This window comes from Sciurus vulgaris (assembly GCF_902686455.1).
Source record: "Sciurus vulgaris genome assembly, chromosome: 3".
Taxonomy (NCBI): Eukaryota; Metazoa; Chordata; class Mammalia; order Rodentia; family Sciuridae; genus Sciurus; species Sciurus vulgaris.
Genome location: NC_136463.1, coordinates 14,092,768 through 14,105,605, shown reverse-complemented (window position 1 = coordinate 14,105,605; position 12,838 = coordinate 14,092,768). Strand labels below are relative to the sequence as shown.

General features: G+C 44.2%; 1 protein-coding gene and 1 long non-coding RNA gene across 2 annotated transcripts in view; one reads left to right on the top strand and one right to left on the bottom strand.

The window, feature by feature from the left end:
- Nucleotides 1–12,838, bottom strand: part of PITPNC1 (phosphatidylinositol transfer protein cytoplasmic 1) — a 291,062-nt gene that overhangs the window by 37,421 nt on the left and 240,803 nt on the right. The window contains exon 6 of the mRNA XM_079131631.1: nucleotides 11,473–11,568. Within this exon, the coding sequence (XP_078987757.1) occupies nucleotides 11,473–11,568 (96 nt within the window). The remainder of the gene's footprint in view (nucleotides 1–11,472; nucleotides 11,569–12,838) is intronic.
- The window catches only part of LOC306656451, a 561,410-nt gene that overhangs the window by 466,324 nt on the left and 82,248 nt on the right, over nucleotides 1–12,838 (top strand). The gene's annotated exons all lie outside the window — the stretch shown is intronic.

Genomic DNA, 12,838 nt, shown 5'->3' with positions numbered 1-12,838 from the left:
AAGCATACTTAGATTCTCTGAGCCTCAAAAAAGATTCTCTGAGCCTCAGATTCCCTATTATAAAATGGAGACAGTATTATTTTTTCATATATTAGGAGTAAATATACAACTGAAAAAAATGACAACATTGGCATTTATTTTTCTCAAAAGTTAGTTCCTGACCCTCTAAAGCTAGGTTTAGCACGTTTGTGAGGAATTGTTGAAAAAACCTAAGACCCAAGTTAGTGAGCTAGTAATTGTACGTCTTTCTCTGGGCCCCTTAAAAATAAAAGTCTAAGACAAGTACCTTAATAGCATCTCTTCTTTCTTGGATATTTTTGGAATTAAGGCTGGACCGTTGTACTTGGGAGTCTGAATAAACAGGAGTGGAGGATACAATCACTGGTCAGGTCTTATAACACAAAGGGAAAAATATCATTTCCAGTGTCACAGAATCCTAGTTGTAGACTGGAGGAAATAAACTTAGATGAGGGTCAATCTTAAACTACCCCAAATTCCAAAGAAACAGGAGAAAAAGTGCACAAATGTGTATCATGATTAATATTGGTAACTGGCAAGGAAGGTATTGGTTCTCACTCCATGAGGGTATCAGATTCCCAACAGATGGAATGAAATTCAGTCACTGACCCCTGTCTTAGTGGAGGAATGGGCAGTCTTTGTCTTAAAAGCTACTGCCCTCTCCCAAACAAAGTATCAATAAAACCATTCAAAAACTTGAACACAGTAAATGGAGTTCCCTTAGGCAAAGCTCCCTTCCCTGGAATGGATAACAGATATGACAAGGCACTGTGCCCTTGGCCCTCAGGCAACCAGACTAAGCCTCTGAATCCCATGAGCTCCTCCCCAATGTCAATTAATACCGATCATTTTCTACATGGCATGAAAAATGTTGGGGAGCTCTGGCCTGAGGCCATTTCCCAAACCTGATGCGTTCACACAGATTCTTGCGTCCCATCCTAGCGAGTTTGGTATGGCTGGCCTAAAGTGAAGCCTAGGTATCTCCATTTTTCAAAAAAGCTCCCTAGGTGATTCTGACATGATTTGGAAACTCCTTGAAGGGCCAAGGAGTTCTGGTGCTTTAAAAACAGCAGGGGCCAATGCAGCTGGCCCAAGTCTGGAGTAACTTGTAGATTCACTGCTTGTTTTCTGGAAAGCACAGATGGAGGTTCTCTACTGGATAGACTTGAGGAAAAGCTTGGTGGCAAGTGTTCATTACCCTGAGAGTCTGTGGCCCTTTGGTTCCTGCTTCTTTTAAAGTTTTTAAAATGTTATTTTTTTCCCCTAAAATGTATCAGGCAAGAAGGTGCATAGCAGACTGATAGAAAGATGACTCTGGGGCTGGGGTTGTGGCTTAGTGGCAGAGCACTTGCCTAGCACGTGCAAGGCACTGGGTTCGATTCTCAGCACCACATAAAAATAAAGAAAATAAAGGTCCATTGCCAACAAAAAAAAAAAAAAAAAAAAGAAAAAAAAAAGAAAGCTGACTCTGTCTTGGGCGTTGCTGTGGTTCAAATGTCCCTTCAAACACTGCCATTGTATGAGATGGAACCATTCAGAGGTGATTAATGTCATTACTGCATGAATAGGTTAGTAATGACAAGTGGGTCTGTTACAAATTCAGCCTCCTTTGCCCCTTTTGTTTTACAATGACTCTCTTGCCCTTCCATCATGTTATCCCACGGCATGGAGCCCGCACCAGGGGCCAGTGCCATGTTCCTGGACGTCCTAGCCTGCAGCACCATATAAATTTCTACAAATTACCCAGGCTGTGATATTGTGTTATAGCAGCAGACAAAGGACAGGTACTGTCCTGGGACTCCATTGGCACAGACTGCTCAAACTTGGCACAAGAGTGAATGTAACTTCTAAGGTTTCATAGAGGTTAAGTATCAGACACAAGCCATTTGGAAATTTAGGTTAAACAACAACAGAAGTTTTAGCACACTTTTTTTGGTAAGTTTTAGCAACACAAACGGCTTTAGTTTCAGAAAGATCTTGCTGAGCCTGCAGAGGATTTCGAGAAGCCGAGGATGGGAGCTGTTAGCATCATATCTCTGCTGCTCCTCTGCACTCATGCTGTCAGGTAAAAAATAACATGCAAACCAGCTCCCAGAGTGCTTCTCATGGCAGCCAAAGGCACATGGCTACCACTGAGCCACTGTCCCTGCCACCCATTTGCATATCTCAATGGCATTCAAATCACAAATGCTTACTGTATACCAGGGACTGTGCATTTTATATGCCTTGGCTTGCCTTCAATATCATCTCATCTTTTCTTCACCCAACCATTCTTTTGAAGGGAAGAAAGGATTCAAGACACTGAATTGATGATAATGAAATGCAATGACTATGATCACCTGGGAGCCCTCCCTGAGCCAGGGTCCCTCATCTTAGAGTGAGTCACGCAGACATGGAGCATGGGCTGGGAACCCTGATGCATAGGTTCTACAAGTTATCTTTGCAGAGACAACAAGCCCAATGGTCTCTCTGTCCCATAGATGTTTTGCTCCAATAATTCCTTCCCTCTTTGGTCTGTTCCTTCTGGGAGTCTGCTGGGGGTCAAACCCAGGGCTTTGTGCACACACTCTACCACTGAGTCAGACTCTATCCCCAAAGGTTCTTTCTAGTGGATTCAATGACCCAGTGCTATAGTCAGCAATTCCATTCCTGACTTAGAGTCTCTGGTTTTCATTTGGTCTTTAGCAATTCATTTCCCTTTATTTTGTTTGACTTACTTGGTCTGGTATTTCACTACCAAATTTAACTGGTAAGATTTGCAACTGTTGTTCTGGGTACTGAATTTGGGGGGAACTCATTCATGCAAATTATTATAGCAATTTAAATTATTTTGCTTTTCCTTTGGAAAATTATGAAGCAAAAACACTTTCTCTAGGATGAAGTTGGGCACTACCAATCCCCTGGCTCTGCTCAAAACATTGCTGTAGTTTTACATTATTAGTTCTATTTCTTCTCAAACAGGAGAAGTGGTTTTAAAACCCAGCACTAGGCAAGACTTCACCAAGTCTTGGGTCCCAGCTTCCTCTCTTTTGGAAGGAATGAGGTCTGAAAAAGAACACCTATTTATTCCTTGAGGAAGTGAGCTGCTAATTATTCATCTAAGCTACCATTTTAAAGCCCCTTTATTTCTAAATTGTTCTACTCATTAACAAAATATTATTGCTGTCAGGATGAGAGAGGGCAATTTGTTCATGGAAGAGAAAAGCAAGAGGGGGGACTAGGTTGATGGATTTGGAGGGTCCTAAGCTTTTGGTGGCCAGGAGCCTGCCTTCATGATCTGCAGGAGAGCCATCTTTCTGGAGAGGTCAAAAATGCAATCATTTATACGGTTGCTGGTGACTCCTGCTTTGAAAGCCCTCTGCTACCTGCAGAATAAAGTCTAAACTCCTTGGCTTGGCATTCCAGGTTTTCTCCTTCTGCTTCAGGCAAGTAGTTTCCTCACTGACCCTTGAGTATATGCTGAGATTTCCTATCCTTGTCTCCATTTTGCTACACTGCCTATCAATCTCATTCATACAAGTGTGGGTCAGAGGGCAATCTGGCTCTTTATCTAGGAGGAATTAAACCTACTTACCCATTGACTCAACAATTTCACTATTAGAATGTCCTCTATGGATGCACTATGAATATCCAAAAGATATGTTTCTTGTAGTACCATAAGAGCAAAAGGATGGAAACACACCAAGTGTCCATCAAATGGGGAACGATACACATGGCATATTATATAACCACTTACCTGCTAGAGAGGTGTGTGCTGTCACAGAAAGGTGGCATGCTTACGTAGTCAGTGTGTTAATGTGTGTTGTAGAGTGCATACCATGTGCTTACTTTAAGAAAATAATTGCTACCTATGCATTACGTTTAGGTATAAACTCTACACCAACTCTAATGATAGCTCTCTCCATGATGAGAGCTAAGCATGGGTTCTATCACTGAGCTACACTCTTGCCCCTTATTTTTCTTTTGATGTTTTCCAACATCTCTTGATTTTTTAAAAATAAAGATCATGATCCATTTGTGAGCAAATAATAAAGACAATCTTTATTTCCCAAAGGCGCACTCAGATTCCACCTCCCCAGTAGAGCCTGCCCTGCCAGCTTTCCCATTTCCAGAACTGCTTCCTCCCTAGAGTCCTCTGTTGGTTGAGAGGTTTCAGGAGAGCAGAGCTCACCTGGCAGTGGGTATATATCTCTCCGCTGCCTTATGCCAAACTGTCATCTAGCCCTTTATCTTTCAACCAGATTACGAGCTGTCTTAAGGTGAGCCGTGTCTTTCCTGTCATTTTACCCCTGCGTTCTCCCAGCCAATGTCCTGCCCTGAGTCCTCAAGAAGGACCTGTTCTGGAAGATGAGAGAAATGGCAGTTTTCTTCCAACTTTCCTGGCCAGGCTGCTCAGATCCTGGCTTGCAAACACAGGCAGCCACTCAAACACACACTAGGAGCTCTGAGACCCACTGCCTCTTATTAATGTTGTGGCCCCGGGTAGATGTACCAGAAGTCATCCAACTTGTAAAGGGGCAGAGGAGAGCAGGGAAAAAAAAAAAAAAAACAAAGCCAGTTTCCTGAGAGATTACCCAGGCTCTCCTCATACACAGGATGATGCTGTAGGTACCATGCTGTGCTGCCCTGGGGCCACCAGAGAGTAGGCCCCTGGGGAGATGACATCTGCACTAGAGCTCCAGCTCCTGAGGATGCAAAACTTGCATGGAAATTGTTCCCCATGGCTGTCCCTAGGATTTTCTGCTCCTGGCCACTTCCAGAGGCATCAACCAAGGGTTTCCCCATTGACTTGTAAGAGCACCAGCATCTCCAGACCCTGCGAAAGGGAGGGATCGGGGGCCACTTTGGATAGAGACGTCTCTTTTCTCCATGCCGAGGCTGTAGTGAGTCCTCTTGTTATCCAGGAGGCACCCAGACCCCAGTAAGTAAGTAGGAACCCATCACAAAACAGCTGTGTTCCTCTCAGAAAGAAACAGATGGACTGGGGAGGGGGGTTTGAGGGGAATGACAATAACGGCACAACAAATTGAACTTAACTATGTACCCCAGCATGAGGCAGCTGTGTCAAATCTGGCCATTTGGAGATAATTGAAAATCCTTACCACCCTAAACTGCCAAGATGCAGATCAAAATGAAAATATTTTTAATTTGAGGGTGATGAATGGTTTGGAGGAAGCACTTTTGTGCTGAAGGATAGAGCTAAGGGCGACAATATTTACTCATTTGGCCTCTCTGTTCCCTTTCTGGGGACCCACCGTCCTTAGCAAACAGCATTTAATCTCTCACCCTTGACAGTTATTGGAAAAGTTAGATGTATCTCTTTTTGTTTTGCTCTTTTCCCTCAAGAGAGAATTCAATAGACATTTAGTGGAGTGACCAGTGAACTGGCTGCCAAGGATTTCTTGGCCCAGGAAGACGATAATCCAGGGACCTAGAGGCTTGCTCAGTTTTAAGAGATACTCCAGTTACCCAAGCCAAGGAGAAAGCTCTAAATCAAATTCTGTCCCCAAATCCCCTCTGCACTGTCAGACATTCAATTATGGGTCCTTTTCAATTTTGAGGACAGCTCCTGTTAGTCTTTTTTTCTCGATTACTGCCCAAGTTCAAAATACTGTACAATTTCCCCAATGAAATTACTGTGCTCTGTTTACCACCTGTAAGACGAAGACCCCTTTACATCTGGGGGAGAGAAGTTTCCTTCATCTATAACGATTAGATCACATTCAAAAAGCAGCAGAGAGTAATCTTTCCCAGGGCTGATACCATCTTGTTTTTGTACTCTCAGGGCCTGGCACAGAGCCTGGCACACAGTAAGTGCTTACTAAGTGCTAACTATAGAAATTCATTCATGAGTCTTGCCACTGATAGGTCTTACTGAGTGTCCTTTCCTTGGGTAGGTTAAAATCAGGGTTTCTTTTGGTCTTGACAATTGGGGCTGGGTGACTGTGTTGTGGGTCTGTTCTGGGCCTTGTAGGATGTGTGGTGGCATTCCTGACCTCAACCCACTAGCTGCATAGTCCCAGTTGTGACAATCAAAAATGCCTTCAGATACTGCCAGGTGTCTTTGGGGGTGCTGAACTGTCCCCAGAGGAGAATCTTTGGCCTAGAGACTGCTTTACATTTATACAATCAATGAAGATAAAAAAAAAAAAAAAACAAAAACAAAACAAAAAAAAAAAAACCTAGCACATACCCACAAAAATCCTCTACTTCTAAACTTTCTCCATTAGGGAATTACATTTCTTTTTTCTTTCCCCACCTTTGTCTGGAGGCAGGTCTGAAAATATAGAAGCTGTAAATTCCTACCAAGTGCTGTGTCTCTGGGAAAAAGCTGCAGGGGGGACACCTCAGAGGCTCATGAAGACCCTATTTTCTCTGGTCACACCCCATCCTATCATGGAAGGCAAAGCTCACGCAGGACCACAGTAAACCAGGGAGCACCAGCCAATGGCCTCTAAGGAGATCACTCTGAGCTTGACTTTTGGAGGTTGTCTGGGGTGGACAAGTCCTGCAGGCTGGATGTGGAGATTTGTTCTTGCACCCCCCCAAACTGCCAACTCAGCTTTAGAGAAACAGTCTCCGCCTGTGCCCTCTGCAGGCGTGCTGTGACTTACTGTGCCAAGTTCCTGGTTCCTCCGCTGGGATCTTCACCTTGAAATCTTGGCAAAGCATCAAAGAGTCGGATGGGAATCTTGGCAGAAGCAAGAAGCTACTTATCAACTGCATAACAAGTACAACCTGCTTGGCGTTCAGCTTCACTCTCTCTGCTGCTTTGGAGGTGCCGATGAGAACTGTCCCTGTGACTAGGTGCAAACATCCTTCTGACTTTCAGCGAGGGGACACAGGTCTTGGTGCCTAATGGAGGTGTTCTCCCTGCCTGAGAAATCACACTCATTTTTTTTTTTTTTTTTTTTTAACATTAGAACATGCCCTGCAGGGTTGTATGCTGGATATGAGAATAAAACTTGAGGCTAAGAGGCTCCTGGGAGCTGAAACACAGCTCTTGATTTGGACAAAAAAACAGCAGCACTGCAAAAATGAGAATATGGAGAGCTCTGGACTGGGCTATCAGCTGATCCGGAGTCCCCAGAGTGTCCTCTGAATCCCTGGTTAGTAGTGGCATGAGGACTGTGAGGCAGAGGGCAGCCGGTGGAAAATTCCTTGCTCTGGTCACCTTAATGAGACAGGCATTCTTGACTGTGTGGCTCAGGTTTCCAGGGAGAAATGGGAAGAAAAAAGAAAGGGCTTTGATCCCCTCCTTTGGCCTGGGTGGCAGTGTGTGTGGCTGTAGCTGGGTAGAGAGAAGTGCCCAGCTAACCTTGGTCTAGATTCATCAGCATCAAAATATCTTGGAACGGACTGTGCCCACCAGCTCGCTGGCTTTCCGCACAGAAAGTGTGTTGCTCTTTACCATGCCGATATAGTCAACTCACAAGAATGAATGGGAAGAAAAAGCCCATAAGGCAGTAAGCCTCAGATTAAACAAAAAGGAACTCTGATTCACAACTGCTAGCTTAATGGCAGCAAATTCATTTCCTTTGATAGCACTTGCTCTGAAATTGTCACTGCTGGAAGAAAAAAACAAAGCCCCTGGCCTTCACTCGTGCTCATTCACCAACTGTTGAGGAGCAGCATCTGCTAAGAGCTGGTGCTTCAGTAGCTGCTGAATACGGGAGGGAGGAGGATGCGGCTCTTGTCTTGGTGTTGCTCATGCTGTGGCTGTGAGCTAGCATGAGGTGGAATGATCTAGAAGCCACAGACCAGGGAAGGGCTAGGGGAGCAAGCTCAGGAAAGCTCCCTAAGGGGAAGTTGTGCTTGAGTAGAACTCTAAAGGTGGCCCAGAGAGGGGTTTTAAGCAGAGTGACAAGGTCAGATTTCCTATTAGAAGAAAACTTTTAGGGCGGGGAGGAGGGTGTTAATGATTTACAATGTGCTAAATAGAAATAAATTTGGAAATGTTTTGCCTACTGAACTGGTTGCTTCTCTTATTCTCTGTCCCTGTCACATTCACAGTACACACAACAACCAAAACAGTCTATAGAACACACTGCTGGTGAGTTCAGACTGCAGCCAGGGATTCTGAGAATCAGATGATGGTGGGGTTGGGGTCACTGGGAGTCCCACACATTCTCTTCCTTAGAATTTATTGCAGGCTCTGGATTATGCCTGTAGCCCTTTGTGGTCTGACTGCCAACAGAGGAGGAATTTTCCCTGTGACGAAGGCAGCAGATCCTCTGGAAGCAAAACTGGGGAGTACACAGGGCTGAGCCCCAGGAGGCCCATTTCTTCCACATTCATTAAGCCACCCTAAGACTCCTTTTTTTAAAGAAATACTGTAGTTGTAGGTGGACACAATATCTTTATTTTATTTTTTTTAATGTGTGCTGAGGATCGAACCCAGTGCCTCTCAGGTGCTAGGCAAACACTGCCCCTGAGCCACAACCCCAGCCCCAGCCTGACTCTTGGCAGGCAGTGCTGGCTCTGAGTGAGCGGGCTTGACCCAGAGTTGGTTCACCTGCAGTGACCTCTGCTCTAGAGCACACTGCCCAGCCTTGGCGCTACTGACATTTAGGGCCAGATAACTACTGTAAAGGGTGGTCCTTTGCTTTACAGGATAATTAGCAGCACCCCAGCCTTGGCTTACTGGATGCCAGCAGTGCTCCTCAGGTTGTGACAACCAAAAGTGTGGGGCAAGCACCCATGCAGGGCAGAACTGTCCCCAGTTTGGAACTGTTCTGGGGAACAGTTTTCCACTCTTCTTTATTTCCGTTCTGTTTCTTGACACCCTCCCTGTGTTCTTCCTTATTCTCTGGTCAGTTCTTTGTAGATTCCAGGTGCCTCCTCATCCTCTTCCTGGTCTTCTTAAAGGCTCCATCCTGAACCCACTCCCATTATACTTTATGCCTTCCCTCTCTCATCCATTCCCAGGAGTCTAAATATTTTCTACTCACCAGACACTCTGATTGGTCTCCAGGCCAGATCTCTTACCTAAAGCTCCAGACTGATTTCTCTTCATTCTAGATGTCTCACTGGCATCAAAATCCACCCAGTTTTCTCAAAACTCATTCCTCTTCTCATCTTCCTATCTCAGTAAATGGAACCCCATCTATCTGCTGCCCATGCCAGCATCCTTTGGGCCATTTTGACTCCTCTTTCTCTCTCACCCCTGTATCCCATCCATGACTGATTCCTGTCAATTCTATCTTCAAGATTTATCTCAAAATCTCTGTCCTTATGCCTGCTGTTGGTCCTCCAGTTCAAGTCAGCATTTAACCTAAGTAATTAATAATGCAAACAACTCTACTGACCTCAGGGGTCTCTTGATCTCCATTCTGCCCTCCTCAATGTATTTTCCATCCAGAGCTATCTTTGGAAAGCATAAATCAGACCCTATGGTGCTCTAGCTTCCATATCTTCAAAGGGATTAATTGCACTTGAATAAAATCTCAGTGTGTTAAACGGTCCCTTCCTCCATCATCCCATTCTTCCTCTTGTTTCTGCCATGGCCACCATGTTTGCCTTCTATACACATCATCATGGGATCCTGTACATGTTCTGCCTTCCACCTGGAAGCAAATCTTTCATCATTGTTGTTATTTCTTTCAGGACATCTCTCCTGAGAGTACTCTCTACTTATGTGTTTATGCAACTTTCCTTTACTGTTTGGCTCCTCTGCTACATCAGAAGTGTCATGAGGGAGGGCCACTGAGTCTCTTTTGTTCACTGTCTTAACTCAGTGAGTATTCCGTCAATAGTTATTAGATGAGTGACCATCTCTCATTTCCTTGGTCAAACTACATCCAGGAAAGAATGCTTTATGGTCCATGAATGTGTCCGTGAATGACTCCGTCAAGCATGACAACAGTAGTCCACCAGTGTGAATGGAAAGCAGCTTTCCGGTGGTGGTTCTTAGGAGCACAAAGCACAGGGAAGTGAGTCAGGCACCCAATGACCTTAAACGAGACCTGCTGATTTCTTCATTAATATTCCCTATTTGTCCCAAGACTTTCCACTAAATCAGAAAAGTGCTCCCTGAGGAATAGGCAGGACCACACCAAAGTACTCTAGGAGGAAGGGCTGAAATTAGTTCAGTTTTCTGGCAACACTGCCTTCCTGGAAGGCAGAGCTGCCAGAGAGGACAAGCTGTCCAGAGGACAGTAGACCCTACACGAAGGAGCCACAGAAGTGATGGGGCAACGGCTTCTCCCAATGCTTTGTGTAACGTCATCAAAGCCCCATTAAGAACCTTGGACTTGGTATGGAACCACAGAAGTATCTTTATAGAGGGAGACAATGGAAGGCTGATGGAGTTCTGCTTTGTCCTTCTTCTCAGTAGGTCCACAGTTAAGCAGAGAATATTTAACTTACTTTTCTTAAAATGCACAGGTGTGGATGGCTGCAGAGTGTAATATAAGCTGATGACATTAACATGCCCATCCTTTGTGCTGATGTGTATGACAAGAATGATTCACATCAGCCCTTTAAGGGACAGCAGCTGGAGAGCCATGAGCCTGCAATTAAGCAGCTACACATCTGCCAGGATCAGGTAAGACTTTTCTATCCAAATATATCCCAAAATGTGGAGGTAAACAAATCTGAACCACACCAGAGACCAGTTTGTGTGTGACCTGGTGGAATTCTCTTTTAACAGGATTATTTATTATGTCTTCTATGAACCTTAATGAATCTAAGAGTTTCAAGGTCCATGTGTTACAGCTCAAGGACAAGCCTGGGGCCCTGATTCCAAACATATTGTGATTGGTTGCATGTTGCTAAACAACAAAAATAGCCCTGCATCTGTTGTCATTGCAGGGCCGGGACGTTATTTACAGGCGGGTCACTCAAGTTCCGTCAGCAGCCATTAATAAAATACTAAGAGGATATAAATGGTGACTTGCACCAACAATAAAATAAAGAGGGAGAACTGGGCAAAGGGAGGATTCTGGCAGGGTGGAAACCAGAGGGAAAGTCTCTTAAATGTATTTCTGGCCAAGAAGAAAAGAGAAGGCCTTCTGAAGGTGCTTGCTATTTTGAGAGAAAGGTTCTGGGTCATCATGAGTGGTCAAAGTTTTAAGGATTGTTTGAGGATTTTTAAAAAATGTTAAAACTCAAAGCTACAAATAAAATATAGTTCCTGCTCTGGCAGAGTATGTAGCTGGGGATTCAAGCTGTTGTTCTTCAGAGAGGCCATTGTGTTAGATGGCTCAGCCCTGTGAACATCAATGTGGCAAAAAGTGATGGCAGAGCTGGGCAGAGAGGAAAGCTAATGGATTGACAGGTAGGCCAGTGATGGGCCCTGAGGAGCAGGGACTTAATTTTGAGACCCACGTTAAAGAACCCAGCAAGATGGGAGAACAAACTGAAGCAACACAAAGACGGATGGAAGGATCCCAGGAGAGGAGGCACTTGAATCCCTGTTGAATGAATGAACGAATGAGTGAGTCTATCACTTACCTCGGATTCTTTGTAGTAGCGTTCTGGAATTTCATCACAGGCAATATCAATAAAGCAAACTTCTCTCTCTAGGTCTTTGGCTTCATTGTCAAAAATCTGAAAGGACAGAGCAACATATCAAAGGTTAGCAATGCCAGCTGAAATCCCCCAAGGTGCCTGTGGGTCAGTACAGCCATGCCTGAGGCAGAATAACACTCCACAAAGCATCTTCACATGGCTCAGTGTCCCTAGCTAGTGCTTTCGCCTGCCACAGAATGTGCAAGAATCATAAAAGGCTTTTATTCATCACTTAGGTTTTGTCACATCAGAGGCAGGTGTGGCATCCATCACTGCTTGGTGAGGGGTAGAAGAAAAAGTGGTCTGTTTTTAGAAGTTCAAAAGTGAGGAAATAAATCTCTTCCAAAAACCTCTTCCAAAACTGCAGTCTGCTGATTTTTTTTGGCAGTTAATCTGAACAGGGAGAGTGAAGAGGCTGGGAAGGGGCTGGTTAGATTTGAGACAAAGAGCAGTGATATATCCAGATTTTTAGAGAAGAAAAATGTGCATGTGTTTTCATTAAAATTTTTACATATAGCTAATTTACAAATAATACATGCTTGTTTGCAGAAAATACAGATGAGCAAAAAGATAAAACATAATCCCACTGCCCAAGGATAAGTAAGTGTATTTTTCTTGATCATTAAGAGCACGATTTCCTTGGTACATGTAGGGGTAACATGGTGTAACTTGGTAAGATACTAACATGGCTCCCTGCCAGTCTAATTGGGTTCCAATTAATATCCATTAATTGGAGGAGGAGGAGGAGGGGGAGCAGGAAGGAGAGGAGGGGGAGGAGGAGGGGGAGGAGAAGAAAAAAGACAATATACAGATAAAAATTTTGGCAGAAAGATTAAGTTCCTCCAGTTTTCCCCCTTGCTACTTTTTTAGTCTAAAGGGATGAGCATGCTTCTGAAGGACAGTAAACAGATTATGCATGGAAAACCACTTCATCCTTAGAGGAAGTTGTAACTGCACCCCCATCTCACTGCTGAGCTAGCACCTGCAGGGAACCATCAGTTAACACTAATTATGTCAGACTCTTCAGAGGAGAATGGAATATTTGGGAAGAACAGGATGGTCGATGCCTAAGTGTACTGTCTTGAAATTTGGTGCCTGTTAATCACATGATCTCCCACAAGACAGCACCTGAAGCTCCCTTCACTGCGATATTATTCTTGGTTTGCTTTGCTTAAGATGAAAGTATTGGTCCTTTCAGAAAGTTTTCTGAATAATATTTGTGTTGATAATTATTCCCCAACTCTGCTGTTTGCTCTCTCACTTCTTTTCTTCTAAAATGTTTGGAAGCTACTTGGACAAATCTCTTCAG